The following is a 24,324-nucleotide window of genomic DNA, read 5'->3' as shown; positions in this document are numbered from 1 at the left end:
TCAGTTTTCCGATGACGGGTAAGAACCATATGTTGAATTGGACAACCTACCAGGCACGGTCCTTAAGCCACATTAACCTCACTCCCCCACTGGCACCAAGGCCAAATTTGGGGGCCAACAGAGGTGAGGCAAAGAACCTCACCCCCCCCACTGGTGCATAGACCTATCCACAAGTATGGCTGTATGCTGGACCGGTAGTCAGTGACGGGTATGATTCAATTGCAGTGGTATCAACCTAAGACAGGAGGCTGACGCCTAAAGGTCAGTTTTCCGATGACGGGTAAGAACCATATGTTGAATTGGACAACCTACCAGGCACGGTCCTTAAGCCACATTGCTTGTTGTTTAATTAATCAGAAGGGGGGAGATGCTGGGAGCCATTAGCCAAGTGGGTATGACAATTTCCTTGCCAGCGTACCCCATGTTGCAGTGACATTGAATGTAGGTGACCTTGCTCAAGGACCAAGGCGGATTAGGGCGTTCCCGGTTTAGGTTCCAGGTTTAAGGTTTAAGATTATTCCTGCTGGGAATAGGGCGTACCCTGCTGCCTGAGTTCCCCTTGAGTTCTCCCGGGATTCAGACAGTATTTTTTGGGAGACAGATGCCCAGTGGAGGTGGATTTGGGCAGGGAACGTGGATTTGGGCAGAGAACTTGGATTTCCCCAGAACGTGATTGTAGACGGCTGGTGTGAGTTCGGGAATAAAGAGTTGCTGTTTGAATCTACAAGCTGTGTGGTGGCTCGTGATTGTGTGCCCAGCCAGACTGTGGCAATTTATTACTATAAAGGCTAAAAAGTTGGAGAATAGTGCTTAATTTGAGAGTCAAATGGGCTTGCAAACTAAACAATAGAATGAAGTAGAGTTACACCTAGTCCTAGAGTATACTGGACTGGGAAAGAATTGTTCATAGGGAAAAGAGTCATGATGTAAGAGAAGCAGAGGAAAACACCTTATCCTATTGGCAAGTTCATTCCCACAAGCTTACATCCAATTTATTTTTTTTTCAAATTTATCATTTAGATTATTCCTTCTACCTACTCTGGGAAAAAATGTATAAAAAAGCAAAGCAAGTGGAACATAATACTAATTGAGAAAACATCAGAGTACAGAAGCATTTCCAACTAATTTTCCTTTAATTGTTTAGGAAATTAATGGCTAACTTTTTTTAAGAAAATATTTTTTATCTTTTTCTCTTTTCTTACTGATTTTTGTCATTTATGTTGCTACTATATCCTATTACAAGCTATTAAATATGACAACCAGACAGGGATGTCAGTGTTAATTTTGGAGTGGATTCCTTTTTTAACTAATATAAGTAGACTCTGAAAACATTAACAATTATGAAAATAAATCTTTTAAATGATTCCCATTTTTAATCATATATATAACATGATTCTTTATATTTTGATCATTCTTCTATGTAGATGGTATGCTTGAATTATAGTGAAAACATTGGTAAGAATAATCTCAGTTATATGTAGAATTGTCACCGAGCAGGGTAAGTTATAACTTGGTCAAACTATTACATAAAAGACAACTTTAAGGTGAATATATATAAACATAAAAGATTACAAAATTCTGAAATATTTAAATTCTATTCTGTATTTTTATGAGATTTTTCTCTATAAAAAATGTTCTGACTGACAAAGTAATATAACTCTAAGCAGATCTACAAAAGGCCAACACATCTTTTGGAAAAGTATATGTAACCACCATGACATTAAGAACTAAAAATCCTGTGTCTATTAATAGTATATAGGACAGACAGTAAGACCTAACTATTCTCTAAGTCACATAAGTATTTATTTTATCAAGACAATATATGTCAAAATTATTCTAGAAAGCCTATTTTTTTAAATAGCCAAAGTAAAAAGATTTGACACATTTCACTACCTTTGATGTGGCTAGAAGCAGGAAACAAGACAATTACAACTGAATCAGAAATTCTTTGGTAACATTATAAAATATAATGAGCAATTAAGTGGGAAAAGTCCTTAAATATACATTAAAATATAAGTTAAAATATTGAGATAGGGCTGTCAGATAACAGAAAAAAATAATGGCAGAATGATCAATAAAAGTTGGAAATATTATGAACTTGTATGGCCCAGTTGTAGAAAACAAGTTTTATAGATAGTGACTTTTGTTACAAATTCAAATGCAACTTTTAATTTTTTTAAAATATATATGTACATCTATATTTAAATCTGTATTTATATATCCATATCTATCTCTACATATGAGTATCATCAATCAATGCAATTTTCTTTGTGAAAAATATAATTTTATCTAAAAGAATGTTATTTCTTTGCCTTTATAAAAATTATGTACTTTTGCTTTATACCTATCATATCTAGGCCAGAATATTACTAAATTACCCACCATCTTTTTTATCATGGTCTATGACTTCAGGCTTTGAGGTGCAAGTCTTGTATTTATTTCGCAGCACAATAAAGTTGCTCAAAAGGTCCAGATCATTCTCCAGTTTTTTACTAGGCTCAAAAGATGCTATCTTAATTCTTGAAGAGGAAGATGATTCATTGGATGGCACCATGCAGTCACGTTCAACATGATCTTTATTGTCTTTCTTTTGTATTGTTCTATCAACTAGCTCCTGATCATTCTTTAGTTTTTCTTCCTTTTTTGGTCTTTCAACAGAGACATATTCATCAGACCAACACAGATCTGGTACTTCTTTTGTCAGGGATGGGCTCTTTTGTGGAAGCAACATATTATCATTTATAGATTTCTCATTAGTAAGTACAGTTGGCGAGGAACAGTTTTTATGGTCTAGCCATGCTGAAAACAGAACATAAAAAACCCAAATAACTTTCATGCCTAAATGAGTATTCTGTTAGGGTATTGGATACCATTTAGTTTTAGTTTCTTTAAACACAATTTGATCTTTGGGAGTATTTGTTTACTTTTTAAAAATCAATTTTTGGTCTAAATAAAATTTTTAAAAGTTAGAAATTTAATATCTCTTTTTTCTTTCTATAGGAGCTAGGTTGCCAGGAAGAGAAAGATTTCCAGAAAAGCCCTACTGCTAATAGGCTTATAATGAGTTATACCTTTGGAGCTAACAATTGCCAAAAACTTAGTTACCAGGCAAGCCACAGACTAAGAAAATACTTGCAATATATACATAACTGACAAAGGACTGTATCCAAAATGAACAAATAACTCCTATAATTCAATATTGAAAAAGCAGTGCAACTTAAAAATTGGCAAAAGATTTTAACAATTCTTCATATAAGGTATGTATATTCTGCAACACGGATGAATCTTAAAAACATACTAAGTGAAAGAGGATTATCATAAAGGCCACAATTAAATTATTTTTTTATTTATATGAAATGTCCAGAAGAAGCAAATCTACAATGACAGAGAATATATAGTGGTTATACTAGGAAGAATTGGGAGTGAATGTTAATAGAGATGGGATTTCTTTTTGGGGCAATAAAAGTTCTAAAACGGTGATGATTGTACATCTCTGTGATTATACTAAAAACCATTGAATGGTATACATTAAATGGATCAATTTTATATGGCATGTGAATTATGTCACAGTAAAGTTGTTCTATTTTTTAAAAAAAGATATATAAAAGACCAATGAGCATGTAAAAAGATTCTCCCCATCATTAGTCATTAGGAAAATACAGATTAAAATAACAATGAAATATAGATTAGCTTGTGGTATAGCTCTGCATCAAACTGTATAGTTAAATAGGTGCAGTTTATTATATAAGTTATATCCTATAAGGTAGATTTGAAAAAATTGAAATGCCTCTAGGGCCAACTAAATGATATAAATGACTATAAAGTATATGGCAAGTGCTTAAATCATAATCCTTAGGAAGATAAATTTTATATTCTTTTTCTCCAAAATGTGGCCTACGATTTTAAAATTATAGATATTGATATAAGAAACATTTAATTTTCCTCTTTGTATTAGATATAAGACAAAGGTCCAAGAATAATGCTAAATTGCCAAATAACACCTGGCTCAAATTTGTGAGTGCTGACAACTACAGCGAGCTGGGAAGTGCATGGTCTGTTTAAAGTAGTGAGTTACTAAGGGCTCCAGCTAATTGTTGCCACATAAGAATCTGAATCCAGTTTTTAAAGACAAACTCGACAGACCAATCAATATATTAAATCCTCCAAGTTATAAATGCTGTCAAGTAATTGAAACATTCTATGAGTCAATAATGTGTGCTGAATAGGGTCTGAGAGCTACCAATTTTTAACCTCTGAGATAGTCTCTAGAGATAATCTGGTTAGCAGGTAAGTAGGAACTGTTCATTCCTGATTATTTTCCCACACTATTGTTATCTTTAAGTATCCATACTCTGACAACTTGACTATGGGAATACAGAAATAGTTACTGCTTCTTAAACTTCAGAATAATACTATCATCATAATTCTGTCAGATATCAAAGTTAATATGTTCTATTTTAACCTCAAATTAGTTATATATCAAAATACTGTAAGTTTCATAGGTTTGATACACTGTTTAGATATTTGCAGGGCCCTGACCTAATCTCTATAAATTCTTATTCCACCATGAGTAACCATCTAGGCCTGAGATGGACTGGTGTACATTTGAGTGGTAAAATCTGGGTATCTGTTTTTCTTCCTACCACATTCAAAGCATTCTGTGGCTTCTATCTTTGAAACACAACTTACAGACAATAATTCTCATCCAAATTCCTTATTTCCTTAAACCAGGACACATAATAACTTCCAAAATTCACTTTTACATATATTTATTTTCTATTATAAACTTCTTTAACATTAAAGTTTACTAGTTACTCTGTGTACAAACTAATCTTAAAATAATATATATATATTTCAAAGAGGTATAATGCATGTTAAATATAATGGCATTTATAGCAACTAAACTAGCAAAAGAGAACACAAAATATATTTGCCTTCTTCAGTTATAAAAGTAAAAAATACTAAATTAATAAATGCTAAGGAAGATTTTTTTTTCTCAGTATGGGCATTGAACCCAGGACCTTATATATACCAAACTAGTGCACTACCACTAAGTTTTAGCCCCAGACACATGAAGTTTTTTGTTGTTGTTGAAAAGAGATTACTAGATATTATTGAAAACCAAAGTTTAGTTATCAGGTCAAAAATACTTAATGCAAAATGCTGATATAAATATAAACTATACTAACAATCATTTATAAAAGGAAATAACATCAATAGAAAATGACTAGAAATTTAAAAACAGAGATTAGAATTTTAGGACAGAATAGGATTTCAAGATCAGCTAGCTATTTCTCTCTCTCTCTCTCTCCCCCTCCTTCCATCCCTCCTTCCTTCCCTCCCTCCCTCCCTCCCTCTTTTATAAAGTGAAGTCCAGGGAAGTCAGAATTAATAAATTCTGCCACAGATAGAGCCAATAATGAATACTTGAATTTGGTTTTATTTTCTTAATCACTGAGAAGAAACACAGTTATATAACCTTTCTCATTATGAAAATGTTCACATAAGTTATATTTTATTATAATGTACTTACATTCCAATTGAAGCACTTTTTTAGGCAAAAATATCTCCATTTTAGTATCATTAGAAGATTGATCATCATGACACACATATGTATTTAGATGTTCCAAAGTTTCTCCTATTGCTAGATTTAGTCTTGCTGGTTTCCACCATTCTGCCTTTACAGGATTAATCGCAAGGCTTTCTTCTTTGATGGAAAATACCTTTTTAAAATCTGTAATTGAATATTGACTGTTTGGCTCTTGAATTCTTAGTGCTTGGAAAAAAACCAAGAAAACAGTTTAGGAGGGGGGAAAATAAAGAAAAACATAATAAATAGAACCACACTGAGATTTCTTGATGAAATATACTTTCATTAGAACAAAGTGAAACCTGAAATTATCTGGTATTTTATCCTCAAGATGTTACTATTTGTAAAAGTCTACATTATAATAACAACAGAATTCACATAAAGGACTTATTTCAATTTTTGGGTATGTCAGGAAGTTAAAATTATTCTGTATTTAGTAAAAGAAGGAACCATATTTTGACCATTTTCAATTACTAAATTAATATATTTGATAATATTTTGAAGAATGTAAGATTTTTTAAGTCAGAAATTCTACTTCATTGTAATGAGCCTACATAAGGCACATTTTTCAGATTTTATGATATATATCATCTTAGATGTTGTGGTACAGAGGTTACTACTTCATTACTTTTTAGCCTAAATAGAAGAAATCATACATGGAGGAAACCAAGTATCACAACTACTTAATATCACTGTCTGCTATCTCAGACTTTGTCAAAGGTACATCCATTCAAAATTAGGATTATGAATTCTGAAATACTAAGTTTGGAATGGTGTTTTTTATAATGATATTATTATTTTTGTAATAATAATAATAATACAAGTAGTAATATTAAAAATAGTAATTACTTGTTACTAAACAAATCTGACATTGTGCTAAATGCTTTATATGCATAATTCTTACATAGTTTCTAAAATAATCCTATGAGATAAGTAATATTTTAGGACCTTTATTGAGATGTTATTGATAAGTATCAAACTGCATTTAGTAGAGTAAAAAGTTTGATAACTTTTGAATATGTATGCACTCATGAATTCATTATCATAATCAAGATAATGAACATATCTCTAACCCTCCAATATGCTCTTTATAACACCACCCTGTAATCCACTCCACTCCTTCACCCTGCCCCATGTTCTGCTTCTTGCTGCTACAGATTAAACTGCATTTTCCAGAATTTCATATAATGTATTTTTTCTTTTTCTTTTTTAGGAATTACCCAGAAAATCAGCAAGATCAAGATCTTGTCATTTAGCATAATAAACTTTTTAGCACAAATCTAGGTATTTTAGTTTTGTGCCAAGTTATGTATTCTGTGTTAAGCAATGCTCAAAGAAAAATGATATCTACATTTCCATTCATTGTACATTTTCATCTATATTTTCTACTTATCATTGGAGAGCAATTACTCTTTACCTGTATGCAAAAATGAGTTCAAAGAGCTTTTACAGCTTTCTAATTGCCATACCATACAGTATTTATTAGCTGATTCTTCAGTAATAAGCAAACTACTGAAAAAGAAATAAAGTTTAATACATTAATAACATTGAATCTTTTTTGACAATAAGTTTTTTTAAAAAATATTTATTTATTTTTTAGTTTTCAGTGGACACAACATCGTCATACATCTTTCATTTTATTTTTATGTGGTGTTGAGGATCGAACCCAGTGCCCCGCGCATGCCAGGCAAGCGTGCTACCGCTTGAGCCACATCCCTAGCCCCAAATTTTGTTTTTAATAAAAGTATTTTTCTTTTTTTTTATTGGTTGCTCAAAACATTACAATGATCTTGACATATCATATATCATACATTTGATTCAAATGGGGTATGAATTCTTATTTTTCCCACGTGTATAGATTGCAGGATTACATTGGTTATACAACCACGTTTATACATACTGCCATACTAGTGTCTGTTGTATTCTGCTGCCTTTCCTATCCCCCCTCCCCTCCTCTCCCATCATCTCTCTCTACCCCATCTATTGTAACTTATTTCTCTCTCTCTCTTTTTTTTCCCTTCCCCCTCACATCCTCTTATATGTAATTTTGTATAACAATGAGGGTCTCCTTCCATCTTCCGTGCAATTATAAAAGTATTTTTCTAAGAAATTTTTACACTCAAAAGCAAGTGAAAAGTTAAATCTTATAAATGTGTAAACTGAAGTAGCGTTCCATGGACAAGATTTCAAATACTTACTTAATTCCTTCTCTGGGCAGGTCTAATCATTAGTAAACTCCTTCGTTATTTCTGCTTGCCTGTAAATCTTTACTCTACCTTCTTCAATGTAATCTGGAGCTAGAAGGGACTGACTTAGGAGAGTTCAGCTCTCCCCTCTATAAACTGACAACACCAATCCTCTAAGCCATCAAAAATAAAAATATAATCTAAGCAAACTTTCTATGTTTATCATGCAAATAGCAGCTTTTACAAAAATTTTTACAAAATGGCTCTACCTAAGACCATTCTATATAGAAATTCTAGACCACTTAGTGTCTGAGGATCAGAACTATGAAAAAGTCCGGACTGACTGTTTTACCTTCTCTATTAATTCACAAATCCTTTATGCCCCAAATCTTCCATTCCCTGTGACTGAGAATTGATTGTAGTCTGTTGTTTTGTTTATATGGACTATATGTGAGCATGTGAGTTAAATCCCAATCTAGGGCTGAGGTTGTGGCTCAGTGGTAGAGTGCTTGCCTAGCATGTGTGAGGCACTGGGTTCAATTTTCACCACCACATATAAATAAATAAAATAAAGGTCCATTGACAACTAAAAAGATATTTAAAAAATCCCAATCTAGGCTAATAGAAAGCTAGGTTTCATGTTTGCACTATCCAGTTTGCCCACATAATCCAAAAATCTGGTCATGTGGTAGAAAATTTAAGAATCTGGATAATTCTTGAATCTTACTAAGGTTTCTTTAACAATTAGATCCTTCAGATAATAGATAAGTGTTTTTAGTCAAAAAGAAAAAGAAATATTTAGCCAACCTCACAAAATATAGACAAATATTATTGTTCTTAATGAGATTTCTGAAGACATCTTTCCCATCGAATTCCACATCTGCAAATAAGCATCTTTCAACTTAGCCAAGAGACTAAAAATATTTAAACAAGTTATAGTATTTCCATAATTGTCCTATGCTATTTTTAGGGCTCATATATGATATGGACAGTCCTAATTCATGGTCGAGTTCTGTATAGCACAAATTTACCCTACAAATGCAAATAATTCTTAAACAGAAGATGAAGAAACACTTTTATACCTCAGTGCTAGCTCTTCCATTTTATGGCTTGACATCTTCCTGAGACTACTATAGAAACTTAAGCAGCCTAAATAGTGATAAGTTCAGAGGCTCAACTCCAGTAACTAAGAACTCAAAACTCAGAATACAGTTCCCAGTTTCCAATATTGGAGTATTCATTAGAGACTTGTAGACTTTCCTGTAATTGTCCTGAAAGTGTGTTATTTTAGGATACATTAAGTTGCAGGTTTACAGTATGGAAGAAGGGGACTGTACCCTGCCTAGTTGTGTTAACTGGAGTAAGAAGCAGAGGAATAGGAGAGGTTTTTTTTTTTTAATAGTTATTTTTTAGTTATAGATGGGCACAATATCTTTATTTTATATTTATGTGGTGCTGAGGATCGAACCCAGGGCCTCACACATGCTAGGCAAGGGCTCTACCTCTGAGCCACAACCCCAGCCTGCAATGGGGGAACTTTATTCCAAAATACCAGATTAATCTATCTTATAAAACATTAAATTATATATATGCCAAATGTTATAAGGTAGCAACCAAAGCTATCTCAGACTTTGTCAAAGGTACAATATGCTGGGCTAGTAAGCTATGCAATTTTGGCTCAAATTAGAATACAACAATCCAGCCCTGAAATGTTAGTTCTAAGACTACAGACCATTTTGTGCAGTAACAATGGGGGTATCAAACAGATTTATGGTTCTACATGTCCAGTTTTTCCAACACTGAGATCACACTAATGGAGGTGAATGAGGTCAGTAGATGTCCTCTGTTATAAATGAAATATGCCCCCTTGGTACTGTAAGGGCAGTAAATTGATAGTCAGATCTACTGATCAAAATCCATGCTATTCTATCACTATTCTGTGATCCTAAGCTATTTCTGGTCAGGGATATATGACAAATCTTTTAGACCTCATAACAACCCTGTGAAGTAGACATTATTATTACCCACTATAACAGATAAAGAAATTGAGGCACAGAGCAATTAAGGTCAGAGTTACTAAGTGATAGAATCTGGAAACCTGTCTCTACTTAAGAGCTTTAAACTATTTATTAGCTGAAGTGTGCTCCCACCTTGCTCCATTCATTGTTGAAACCCTAATCCTTAGTACCACCTCAGAATTCGAGCATATTTGAAGACAAGGTCTTTCAAGAGGTAAATAGGTTAAATAGTCATTAGAGTATACCCTAATTCTATAGGACTGGTATTCCTATATGAAAAGGTAAATAGGACAAAGACAAGGAAAAGGAAAGACCCTATGAATACAAAAGGAGCTATTGGTCCTCTATAAGCAGAGGACAGAGGCCTTAGAAAGAAACTAACCTTGCTGACACTTTGGTCGTGAATTTCCAGCCTCTAGAACTGTGAAGAAATAAATTTCTGTTGTTTTGTACCACATAGTTTGTGGTATTTGTTATGGAAGCCATAGCAAACAAATACCTACAACTGCCTTTTATGGCAGTGAGTGCCAATAGAGGAACTATCTAAAGCAATGTCCTAAGTACAATGTTCTGATATCAGGATCTTAACATTTTCAAAGTACCTATTTTTAGTAGTAATATATTCATATTGAAAACTCTAAATGTAGAAAAGTCTGTATTGAGAGAAAACTCCCACTTATAATGCCAGGTTATCCAGTTCCCTTTTGGGTACAACCAATGTTAACTTCTTTCATGTTTTTTTTCTAAAGATATTCTATGTATAAAATAAAATGTGTATATATATGTGTGTATGTGTGTGTGTGTGTGTGTGTGTGTGTGTATATATATATATATGTATGTATATTCATATATTCCCTTCAGTTTTTCACAATAGGCACTATATTATCTCTTACATGTTTTCATGGAAGTCTTGAAAATTGCCTTTATATAGAGAGATAATTTTTAAAATTGGTTGTTCTGAATCATAGCTTGAGTTCTAGATATAATCTTTGCTTACATTTTACAAACAGAAGAAAATGGAAATGTCTCAAGTCCTGTACACAATGAATTTACTGAAGAAAGTTGACTTGTTAGGTGTACACGAGTTAGTGGTATTTCTAATTCTCCTGGAATATATGAAAATTAAAAAGTTACATAAAATAAAGTAAAATTTAGAACATCTTATAATCAATTATTATGTTTGAATCATTCTATTACAACAAAAATATTTCAATAAAGACAAATTTGGGTTACTTGAGACACAGGCTTAAATTTATCTATATATATAGACACACACACATATTATCTGATATCTCAACTACAATAGTGGTGATCTTTTAGAAATCCACTAACAGCTAAACTTTACTGAGTTTATTTTTGTAAGATAAGTTCTAAGAGTTTTATATATAATAATGGTTTTAATTATGTAGTTTATTTTGTTAGTACTTAGGAGGTAGTACTATCTCACCTTACTGATTATTGATGATGTTAAACGAATAGTATTATGAAAACTAAATCTTCATCTTAATGAGTCTGGACTCTAGATAGCCTTGCACAGAGTTATACATTTATAGAGTGGGGTTTGAAAATGTATCTTCATTTATTGATAGTATTGAACAGTTTTATCGTGTTCATAAATAAAGCAGCAAACTTCCAAATAGATGATTAATGTGATCCAATTATAAATTTAAGTAGCAGTATCATCAATATGTTTGACATCACATTAGAACAAAATATGATCCTGAGGTTCCAAATTAGGTAAGATAATAATATAATAATGACAGAGCAGAGAATGATGGGATTGTTGTGAGGGGATTAAAAAGCTAGTTTTTAAGAGTATAAAAGAGATCAGCAAGATTGCTAATACTGAGAAAAATATAAAATTTTATTTATTAAGTTATATTTTAAGATTTCTTTTTCTAATATTAATGCTATTTTCTCCATTATTTTTCTCCATTTTTTTGTAACTCTCCTCTATATATAATTCACTCTTGATGTTGATAAGAGTCTGGTAGTAATAAATATAAAGGGATAGAGAAGACGAAAAACATGACAAAGTAGGATTATAATAACCAAATTTTAAAACTGAAACTGACTCAGAATAGATGATATATGTGAATGCATTGTACTTTTGTATTATATATAGGTATCCCTTGATAAGATCAATTATTGAAATTTTCTACCTGATTTATTGCACTCTGGTTCACTCTGGCTTTGAATGCCTGAAATCTCTGTGGAGCTACGTTTTATATCATCAATATCAATTCCATGTTTGGTAGTAAGATCTGAAAGGAAAACGAAGAAAATCTACATCAACAAAAGTACTATTAAATTAGTTTTTTTGTAACATTGTTCAGTGGCCTTTTCCTTTTTAAAGTACCTGCTTCACTGTAGGTCAATTTTCCTTTTAGAAAGAAATGGAGATTTAGACTTCAGAAGAAAATGCTGACTTAATGGTGAAAGTTACTTACCTATATATGCCATTCTCTGTCAGTCAAAATTATGTACACATATCCCTCTACTGTCAATTAAAAGTAACAAAGAAATATAAAATTGGGAAAATCTACATAATCCTTGGAAGATAAGATAGGGTGTCAAGTCCATAAGTTATAAAATTTCAAAGAATAAGATAACTTTGAAAGATCTAATCTTCATCAGTATACAATGACTTTCTATGCTCCACTTAGCTGGAATTTTACTTGTGGTCTGGGAATTCAACACAGGGGACTCGTGTATGCTAGGCAATGCTCTATCATCAGTTGCACCCCCAGCCCCTGTCTATATTAATACTGTTTTTTTTTTCTAGATGTATGACACATTGTGCCAATCCTTTTATTTTTCACCTTTGTCTTTCTTTTAAGGCACAACTCTTGCAAATAGCATATGTGGTAATTCCTTGATTGTAAGACATAGTTTTTCACGTTTTATGAAATTGTGATTCATCTTATAATGACTTATACTTTGAATGTTTCCCCTTAAACATTTTATTAAATTAATAATGTGTCTTATGGTAGCAGTTGATAATGTGTCTTAGAATTGCAGAAATATGGCAATTAGGTTTACTTTTCAAATTTAATCTAAGAATTGATCTCTCATTTAATGGAGATGCTTAATCCATTTATTGTTATTCAAACAAAGGTGGTACTTTTGCAATCTTATTTTATGCTTCTAATTTCTTTGGTTGCTTTGTTTTATTTTCCAAAGGATTAATTTTACTGCTAAGAGACTTTTTTTCTATGTGTTTAGAAACTATACATCTTATTTTAAATGCATGCATTATCATTAATCTTAAAAACATAATTTATCTTGACTTTTTTTTCTATTAATTGAAAAAAAAAAAAGCAGAATCTCAATTCCCTTATTAACATTAGGAACTCAGCATATTTTTCTACTAAAAGTTTCTCCCAGGCTGGGGTTGTGGCTCAGAGGCAGAGTGCTCACCTAGCATGCGTGAGACACTGTATTCGATCCTCAGCACCACATAAAAATAAAATAAAGATACTGTGTCCATCTATATTTAAAAAATAAATATTTTTTTTTAATTTATTTTTCAGTTCTCAGCGGACACAACATCTTTGTTTGTATGTGGTGCTGAGGATCGAACCTGGGCCGCACACATGACAGGAGAGCACGCTACCGCTTGAGCCACATCCCCAGCCCTAAAAAATAAATATTAAAAAAAGTTTCTCCCTTTCTCCAGGATCTCAGAGGTTATAATTAATTTCTTTCAAAATTATATTTCTGGCTTCTGCTTCAGTATAGCATAAAATATACCAGTAGTTTTTCCTTCCAAATCCTACTAGAATCACAGTAAACATACACAAAAGTGAAGTATAGGAGAAAGGAAGGGAAAATTCATTTGTGGACCAGAGTTAATAGAATTGTAGGAGAGAAAAAGTAGATGAAAAAGAATCTGTAGGCTGGGCATAATAGTGCACTCTTGTAATCCCAGTGGCTTGGGAGGCTTAGACAGGAGGATAAAGAGTTCAAAGCTAGCCTCAGCAATGGCGAGGTGGTAAGCAACTCAGTGAGACCCTGTCTCTAAATAAAATACAAAACGGGGCTGGGGATATAGCTCAGTTGTTGAGTGCCCCTGAGTTCAATCTCTGGTACCCACCCCCCAAAAAAAGAATTAATATGTAAAAGAGAATGAAGAGTTTTGCTTCTGACAATTGTTCCTTTTCTTTTGTAAATAACATCTATAATTCCAAATAAAATGTATAAAATGACTACCAGAAGGTTCTACAGTCTAAAGCAGGCAGAAACTGAAGGGAATTGCAGCTGAATGAATTTCCCATTTCTTCAGGTTTTCACTTGAAGGGAGGATGTAGTTGGTGTTGCGTGGGGCAACTAGAACTTGAATAATAACTTGTAATCTTATTGTCTTAAAGAATTATGGACAGTTCTTCCTGAACTAGAGTTCACAGTTACCACAGCAGCTGAAATGACAGGGAAAAATTCAGAAAAGGAGAGAGCCAACAGAGGAAAAGCCCAAAACATGTATAAACTCTCCCTAAATTTCTGAAATATACACTTATGGGGCAGACTCCAAGCACAGTAATTAAGGCTAAATGTATTTAGTAGAGATTTCAGCTTTTTCCCACCATAAGGGAGATTAAGTTTAATGCTTGAGTTCATCCAAGTTAACAGCCTACTAAAAAATAAAATCAACTTGATTCAAGGAACATAGTAAAATACAGTTTCTGTAGTAAATCAGGTATGATAGCATTATGGACACAAACCAAACATGTTTAGCAAAATGAAGAAAACAGGAAAATGTGACTCATACTCAACAAAAATATGTCAATGGACATTAACCCATGAGATGACTCAGATTTAAAAATTAATATACAAAAATTTTAAAATAGTAATAACATAGCATAGTAATAACCACCATATTCTGATTAATACAGCATTCAAGTCAAGTGAAGTGTGGGAGTTTAACAGTGTAATCACAGTAAACTCACTTGTTCTTTCTATCAGCATTTATAGAGTTGAGATTTGCATCCTGCTAAAAAGTTCACGGTCCACCTTGTGGCTTTGAACTCTGTTATACTTTCAAGGTCTAGTATAGATTTGATCCACTTGCTCAGTTGGCTTTTTAATCCCTTGCTTTGACTTGTAGGCTTATCAGTAATTCCCTTGATTTAGTATTATGTGTAAGAATTCCTTCAAGTCTATGATCTGTGGGTGGTAAGTATCGCTCTTCTCAATGGATTTTAAAGATCCCCCTTTCATCCTTCCATAATGCTATATATCTTTGACCATTTCAAATAGAATTTATGAGAGAGTAGTTACATATATGACTCAAATTGTCCTTAAAAATAACTCAATAATATTTACTAAGACTAACTGGGGAGAAATCATCTAAATTCTAGGTTATGCTTCTAGTCATCTGATTCCATGAATACTTATTGTGAGTGCCTTAACTATGAGCTGCTCCTGTAGCTCACTAAAAATAGTATAGAAGCAATAGATAGTGCTTTCACTGTGTGTAAGTAGACAAATCTTTATAAACCCATATAGGTTTTTTAGCTTTATTTGTATAATTATTTTGAAATAATTAGATTAATTTCAGAGAAATTTCAGGCATAGAAAGTACAAAGAGAATGATGGGCTGGAGATGTACTCAGTGGCAAGCACTTGCATGCTCAAGACCCTAAGTTCAATCTCCAGCACTGACCCTCCCCCACCAAAAAAAAGAAAGAAAGAAAGAAAAAGATTGACAGTGAGAAAAGAGTCTTATTAATAATAATTTTGAGATTTCAACATGTAACTTGTACAACATTTTTTTTTTTGTACCAGGGATTGAACTCAGGGGCACTCAACCACTGAGCCATATCCCCAGCCCTATTTTATATTTTATTTAGAGACAGGGTCTCATTGAGTTGCTTAGCACCTTGCTTTTGGTGAATCTGGCTTTTAACTAAGATCCTCCTGCCTCAGTCTTCCAAGCCACTGGGATTACAGGAGTGTACCACCACACCTGGCCTTGTACAACATTTTTTACAAAATCTGGAGGTTCAGAACATATTTTAATAAGGAACCAAGGTAATATTATTTTATAAGAAATATATTTTAAAATTAATTCTTACCTCTTTTGAATTGTTGTTCATTTTCATCTATACAATTTTTTATTTCTGGTACTATGGTTAGTGACTCCTTCAGTTCTGAGGTTGGTTGAATATCAATTTCTTGTTTGAAGCTTGAAGATATTAAGGATTCAAACTCAGAAGGAAAAGTTGGTGGCTGAAATAATATACAGTTAAAAGAAGCTTTTAGGAGATTTCCCAAGTAAATATTTTTTAATTTATAAATGTGTAGTTTGCTTAAATGGCATACTGAATTTTAAACTAAAGTCATACTTGATTTTTAAATATACATACTTTGAAAAAATAGAAGTTTAGCAGCCAAAAGTATATTCTATTACAAGAATATTCAAATATTATTCTCTGAGTAATATCTTTTATAATCACTCATTATATTAATGATGTACATTATTCCTAGATGCAGAAGCATATTCTTTATGCAAAATTAGCAAATTTAGCAAAATTTCAAAATTCTAAATTAAAAACAAGCACTGCAGCAAATGAAAAGTAGTAAATGGGGAGAAGTGAAAAGATTTGATGGAGTGGAATGAATCTTTACTGCACTCCATAGAAAATGTTCTCTTTCATTCCTACTGAACTGGCTTTTTCAACAAGTGAAACTGACTATGTGCACAACTCTCAAATGAAAGAGGAGATGGGGCACTGGAGGGAAGTAGCCAATAGACAATGATTATTTTTACCATCATGTTACATTTTTAACTGTAAGGAAGCCACTTAAATGTCATTATACATACAAACATTATATGTATGTCTTTTGAATATATTAAGAAAACCCCAAAATATAAAATATTTTCAGTTGTTTTAAAAAATTTTTTAAAGTAACTTAGTGAATGTATCTAATCTATATGGATCTAACATTTTGGCTTGTCAAATTGTAAAAAGTTATTTACAGTTTCAACTAGGATTCTTTACATACTATATTATAATAACAATTCAGTGAGCTATTGGAATTGTATGCTTAAAAAGAAGGCTATCTTTGAGAAGTTTTACCTTTAATATGCAAAGGTGCTATATATATATGTATATATTGTTGATGGGTCTTTATTTACTTTATTTTTATATGTGGTGCTGAGAATTGAACCCAGTGCCTCACACATGCTAGGCAAGTGCTCTACCACTGAGTCACAACTTCAGCCCCCCGAAGATGCTATTTTCCTTATTATATATTGGTAGCACTTCAAATTCAGTCTTGGACAATCTGTATTCTTACTCCCTTAATGAGATCACCTCCCATATAGCTTGGGTACTATCTGCTTTGTGCATAACTTATAAATCAATATTTATAGCCCCAGCCTCCAATTTTTAAATTAGACATTACTTCTCAATTTTCTCTATCAGGTATATTAATTAGAATTATCGAAAGACATTTTAAAATTCTCTATACCTGGGATAAATAGCTGATCAATTAAATCAGAATATATCTGGGTAGGACCCAGGCTTTAACTATTTTTAAAAATTAACTCCTCAAGTAATTCCACGGTACAGCCAAGACTGAGAAACTGTATTTAAAAGTAAATTTGACTCCTTAATTTATACACATTCAACTCATTATCAAATCTTTTAGATATGATAAATGCAAATAGTTAATGTTTATTACTAAAAATTTATAAGTGTGCTTTCTTATTTTTATAAAAATATTATTGATAGCCAAGTGTTACAACCTCATTTAAACCTACTTCATCATCTAGTTTCTCCTCACAAAAGTTTTCTTTATCCATATAAAAATCTTCTTTCACACAAACTTCCAAATCTTCTTGAAAAGAGAAATATTTCCTTAAAATAAGAACAATAAAACATTAATCAGGGACTGGGGTTGTAGCTCAGAGGTAGAGTGCTCATCTAGCACATGTGGGGCCCTGGGTTCGATCCTCAGCACCACATAAAAATAAGTAAAGGTACTGCATCTAACTACAACTAAACAACAACAAAACACATTAGTCAGTGTTTACTAAAAACAAATTATATAAGAAATGTAGTTAACCAAAGTATTCAATGACTACAATTAAAGTTGAAATAAAGCAAGGGTAAAATATCATTGATATCATCTCAACTTGTGACTGTACAAAGAAATATAGGAGAATATTTTCTCCTATAAAAATATTTATAGCACTGACAAATACCTGAAAAGATTAGCTTCTTTGAAAATCTGCTCTTTGAAATCTAAAAGGGGGTCCTTTATCAAAAAGAGTTTTAGTCTACTCAAGAGAGTCTTTAAAGTCGGTAGTTGACTTTTAAGGGTCGCCAAATCATTTATAAAAATTAATTCTTCATCATCAATAAATAAATCTGAAAAGAAATAAGAAATATAAAGGAATAATAAAAATAATAAAAAGTTGTGAAAGTTATACAAAGGGATCTGAAAGCTACTGTAATTAAGCATTAGATATAATTGGGCTTTTCAAACACATTTAAAATTCTTTAGTTCTTCAATGGATTACAAATATAAAACATGTAGCATAGTACTAGAACATTAGGTAAAACTCAATACATTTTAATATTATTTAGTAAACCAAGGAGTAACCAAATGTTCCAAAAGAGCTATACTATAATACTGGATAAAAAGATCTTGTGCTTCCAAATAGCCAGCAAAAATTTAAAGAAATAAAAGTATTTAACTTTGGCTGACTCTGAACTTCTCATCTCTGTATGATTTTAACTTGTAAGGTCTTTAATTCATCCCCCAGAGACTCTGACATGTGGGGAAGATAGTCTACAAAGCCTACAAATGAAACCAATTCTGATTTTACCATTTTAAAATTACTCATGCCTGGTTACTATAAAGTTAATTACAATGAAAATTATACATAAAAGTATCTACTTGAGAATGTGATATGTCTTACATATTAACAAACACTACTGTTAATGGTTAATTGCTGGAATAAATCTTTCCTCTCTATCTGCACCCTGTTGAGTTTTGGTTACTTTAGAATCTTGGCTAACTGAGAGCTCTAACAGTTTCTGAGCCTTGGGAGTTTTAGAGCCAATTTCTGAACATAAAACTTTCCAATAAGCTCCTGCATGGAAAGATAAAAAGGAAAACATATGTACAGATGAGAAACTACTTGGAAAGCCAAACTCCCCAATGTTAAAAACATCTGGAGGGAGAGCAGTGGTCTCCTGTTCGGTGCAGTGGCCTTTCAGTTGAGTGATGGCAGAATGTCATGAGAGAGGAATAATAGTATGGAGTTTTCAGGCAGGGAAATCTCTCCTGGCCAACTACACAAGTGGTACCATATATGCCTAATAAATACACAAATATGTGGTGTAAGTCAAGCCATCAGGGAACATCTCTAGTACTAAATGGCTTTGTGAAAAGCCATTATCATCATCATCATCATCATCATCATCATCATCATCATCATCAACATCATACTAGGGAGTGAATCCAGGGTCACCTAACCACTGAGTCACATCCCCAGCCCTTTTCTGTAGAGACAGGCTCTTGCTGAGTTACTTAGGGCCTTGCTAAGTTGATGAAGCTGGCTTTGAACTATTGAGTCTCTTGTCTTAGTCTCCTGAGCCACTGGAATTACAGGCGTGTCAGGCAAGAACTTGTGATATAAACTAGCCTCCTAAAAGATTGTTTATCTGAACCTAAGCTCCTGATAATCTCATGAACAAAAATTTTCATGACACACAAAAGAGAGCTAGTAAATCAATTCCAGGCCCAAGGATGCTGTATTTGAGAAAGTTAAAAATGGTTTATCAATATAGTCCATGTTGAAAATATGAATGTGGTCATATTAATAGTAAAACCAGCATTTATTTATATCACCATCTCCACTTTCCTATTCCAAACACAGACCCTCCAAATGTCTTCCCAACCTGGAGATACATTCTGATATTTCTAGGAGTAAGTACATAGGGACACCTCATGTCAGTTTATGAGGCCTTGTTTTCCAACCAGCCTTTTTTGATGCAACCACTTGATGGCAGCATCTCACCACAGCCAATGTTCTCTATAATTCTACAAAGGCTGTTTTACCAAGGGTGCTGCTTTTAAACTCTCATAGCTATGTAGCATTCCCCAGAGTTCTTACTTTATAACAACTACGATGTGTGCTTCACAGATAGAGACTGTTTCCATCTATCATAGGGGAGTGTTAAATTGTCACCAGGAAACAAAATTTTGTCTAGTTAATTGTGAAAAGAAGCAGAAAAAAGAGGTCTATTCATAGGAAAGAGGAAGGGTTTGTTCTTTGCAGAAGACACTTCTGTTTACCTAAAACACTCCAGATAACTAAGTAAAAAAAAAAAAAAAAAGTTAACTTAGGTGTCTGATCAAAATTATTAAATGATTGATTTGCTAACAAATAAAAAAAACTTTACTGAGAATTAAAAAAAACTTGAAGAAAAGACAAGACAAACCATATTCCTGAATAATAATAATAATTAAAAAACTGGTAAATTTTAAAGGATCTCAACACCATTTCAATTTCCCACAAGGTCTGTTTGGGAACTTGGAGAAGTGATTACAAAGGAAATTTAGAGGAATAAAGATTTATGAGTAGGGAAAAATAACAAAAAGAAGAGACCATTAATACATGCTATAATTGTATATTAAATAGTTAAAACCATATAATACTGACACGATACTAGGCGAAACAATAGAACACAATAGAAAGTCCAGAAACAAAGTCTAATGAGGGCAGGAATTTGGTATATGATGCAAGTGGCATTTCTCATCAGTGGAAAATTATATTGAGATAGCTGCCAGACATTTAGGAAAAAAAATTCCATACTTTTAAACATATAACAAAATCCAGAATAAAACTATCCAAAATCTTAAAGAAAATACAAGTAAATAGTTATCTAATTGTGGAAGAATTTTCTAAGTACAAAAGCAATGAAAGAAACTATAATGGAAAACATTAACAGAACTGGTTAGGTTCAAAGTAAATATATTTGGAGTTACTGATACCTTATATATAAAGATAATATACATGAACAAGAAAGAAACAAAAGTGAGAATCACTTTACAAAAGAAAATTATTTGCATGGCAAATAAACACCAATGATTTAAAAAATGAATAAAATATACTTTTTTTACTTATCACAAGGTTTAAATCAGTAATAATATACTCAAAGAAAAAGCTGGCATTAACAGAGTATTCTTATGCTATGCTAGTGGAAATGAGGGAATAAACCCAGCTATCGTAAGGTTGAAGAAACAGAGAACCCAATACAAGACATGAGTGAACAGAATGCCCAAGGATGATGGTGATAATGACTGCTTCTAGAACTAAAGTCCCCATAGATAAAACTATTACTAAACTTTATGTTTGAATGTATTAAGAAACTATTTAGACAACTATACGAGGGTTTCAGGATCAGAACAAAATTCATAGAAAACTAAGAAAACAAGTATTAATTTCATAGAGTACAAGAAATCATTGACTACCACAATACTATTTTATACATTGTTATTTTCCCATTTTTATTGGTGTATTATAATTATTCATAATGATGAGATTCATTGTTACATATTTGTACCTATACATGATATAACAACAGAATTTGGCCAATATCATTCTTCAATACTTCCTCTTTCTCTCTATACTACCTCCCCCTGGTTCTTTTCCTCTACTGGTGGTCTCCCTTTGATTTTCACGAGATTCCTCCATTCCCCACTTTCCTTTCCCTTTTTCTCTCTAGCTTCCACATACAAGAAAAACACATCATTCTTGACTTTGTAAATTTGGCTTATTTTGCTTAATACAATGTTCTCAAGTTCTATCCATTTTCCTGCAAATGACATACTTTCATTCTTCTTTATGACTGAATAAAACTTCACCATGTATAAATACCACTTTTTCTTTATCCATTCATCTGTTGATGGCCACATTTGATGGTTCCATAATTTGGCTATTATGAATTGTGCTACTATAAACATGGGTATGTATGAACTACTCTACTATGATGATATTAATTCTTCAGGTAAATGCCAAGGGGTAGCATATATACATTGTATTTTATACAATCAAAATTCTATAAATACTAACTATTGAACTAACTAAAGTTATAACTACAGTGGAAGAGTGAACAATAGGTAGCATGGGGGTATGTGGTGGTAAAGGAGTAGAAAAGTAGAGACAGTTCCATCTTTGTGTGGTAAAAGTTCAAAATATAAAGTTCCCCCAAAATCAAGAAATAGCAGTATAAATATTTTATATATAGACATATAAGTAGTGTAAATGGCAAAGGTATAGAGTTTCTTTTGAAACTGTATCAAAGAGTTGTAAGCAGTTGCCTCAGGGAAGTGAAAAAATGAGAGTGGTTGATGAAGCCAGGGAATTGATGCTTTTTATGACAAGCATCAATCAACTATTGACTCTCTAAACTATATGCATGCACAACTTTATTTATAAGTATAAAAAGAAAAGATATATTTGCATTTGTTTGTGTATTTCTAGGATGTCCTGAAGGATACCCAGAAAAATGATTATATGTATTGGAAAATTAACAAATATCAACAAACCAGTAAAAAGTAAAAGAAAAGCAGCCATTGTTTTTGTCTTAAAAGTGTTTTGAAATAGGGCTGGGGTTGTGCTCAGTGGTAGAGTGCTTGCCTATCATGTGTGAGGCTCTGGGTTCAATTCTCAGCACCTCAAAAAAATCAATAAAGATAATTTGTCCATCTACAATTAAAAATTTTTTAAAATTTTTGAAATAATCTTATAACTAAGGATTTTCTATCTTTATTATAAGATCCAGCTAATATATAGTATTAATTGAAATTCAAAGTATAATAAGTTCCTTTTGATTTAGATAGTAAGACCAACTTATCTATAAATCTGGAAGCAATCAATAATGAATACAAAGAAAATAAATGAAATTGAAAATCTAAATTTATAAAATGATGTTGAATGACACAGGACCTCTTAGGAAATATAGGATATGAATAATATATAATTATTTGGGAAATTAAAGCATTTTTGATTCAGTAAATAGTTGATTCTAACGAATAGTGACTTCTAATTTGTCACCTTAATAATAATCCTATGTTTATGTAACCTACTATTTTTCACAAACCATGTATATATGTATTCCTTTATACATATATACACATTATACATTATTTTTTATTATATTATCCTCACAAAGTTTTATAATTAGAAGAATAAATTAAGAGAAAGGAATTATAGATGAATATTAAAAACCATAACATTTTCCCCCAAATCTCAAAGGACACTTTGTTTTTTATTAGTGAATTTTAATTATACAGAACAGCAGGTTTCACTGTGACATCTTCATACATGTACATAACATACTTTGATTACGTCTACCCCCTTACCCTTCCTTAATGTGCACCCCCACCTCCTTATCCTTTCTCTTCTCTAATAATCTCCCTTCTATTTTCATCTTTCATTCTTCCTAGATTTCACAAGTCATGTGATACTTGTATTTCTGAATCTGGCTTATTTTGCTTAACATGATGATTTCCAGTTGCATCCATTTTCTTGCAAATAACATGATTTCATTATACTTATGGCTGAATAATGCTCCATTGTGTATATACACCACATCTGTTGACAGGCTCCTAGGCTGATTCTATAACTTGGCTATTATGAATTGTGTCACAATAAACATGAGTAAGTAGGTATCTCTATATTATGTGGATTTTAATTAGAGTATTCACCAAGCTTGGATGTCTGAGCTGCATCCTCAACAGCTTTTATTTATTGATTTATTCTTTTTTTTAAGAGAGAGAGAGGGAGAGAGAGACAGAATTTTAATGTTTATTTTTCAGTTTTCGGCAGACACAACATCTTTGTTTTTATGTGGTGCTGAGGATCGAACCCTGGCCGCAAGCATGCCAGGCGAGCGCACTACCGCTTGAGCCACATCCCCAGCCCTTGATTTATTCTTGATGATAGTTGAGCTGAGATCTCACTGTAGTTCTTTCTTTTCTTTTCTTTTTTGGAGACAGGGTCTCACTAAATTACCAAAGCTGACTTTGAACTTGTGATCCTCCTGCCTCAGCCTCCTGACTTGCTAGGATTACAGACAAGCACCAATGCACCTGGCTCAATGAAGTTTTGATTTGCATTTTTCCAAGGTCAAAGATGTTGAAATTTTTTTCATATAATTATTAGCTATTCATGCTTATTTTAAAATGTCTGTGCAGTTCATTTATCCATTAATTGATCTGGTTATTTGTGGTTTTAGTGTTAAGTTTTTTAGTTCCTTATATATTCTGGATACTAATCCTTTGCTAGAAGGTAGCTGACAAAAATTTTTCTCATTCTGTAGTCTGCCTCTTCACTCTGTTTATTGTATACTTTGCTTTGCTCAAGCATTAATCTGATGTAGTCCCATTTGCTAATTCTTGTTATTTCCTGAGCTATTAGAGTCCTATTCAGAAGTTTCAAAGTTTCAGGTGTTACATTTAGGTCTTTGATTTATTCTGAATTGACTTTTATACATAGTAAGAGATAGGG

The 24,324-nt window shown here is 32.4% G+C and overlaps 1 protein-coding gene across 1 annotated transcript in view; it reads right to left on the bottom strand.

The window, feature by feature from the left end:
- Window positions 1-24,324, bottom strand: part of Shoc1 (shortage in chiasmata 1) — a 77,777-nt gene that overhangs the window by 41,747 nt on the left and 11,706 nt on the right. Inside the window, exons 5-12 of the mRNA XM_015492202.2 lie at window positions 18,004-18,169; window positions 17,545-17,656; window positions 15,869-16,022; window positions 11,957-12,058; window positions 10,792-10,900; window positions 7,008-7,102; window positions 5,534-5,776; window positions 2,383-2,799 (exon numbers count right to left, since the gene is read on the bottom strand). Of these exons, the coding sequence (XP_015347688.2) occupies window positions 2,383-2,799; window positions 5,534-5,776; window positions 7,008-7,102; window positions 10,792-10,900; window positions 11,957-12,058; window positions 15,869-16,022; window positions 17,545-17,656; window positions 18,004-18,169 (1,398 nt within the window). The remainder of the gene's footprint in view (window positions 1-2,382; window positions 2,800-5,533; window positions 5,777-7,007; window positions 7,103-10,791; window positions 10,901-11,956; window positions 12,059-15,868; window positions 16,023-17,544; window positions 17,657-18,003; window positions 18,170-24,324) is intronic.

This window comes from Marmota marmota, unplaced genomic scaffold (assembly GCF_001458135.2).
Source record: "Marmota marmota marmota unplaced genomic scaffold, marMar, whole genome shotgun sequence".
Classification (NCBI taxonomy): domain Eukaryota; kingdom Metazoa; phylum Chordata; class Mammalia; order Rodentia; family Sciuridae; genus Marmota; species Marmota marmota.
This window is presented reverse-complemented; position numbering and strand designations above follow the sequence as displayed.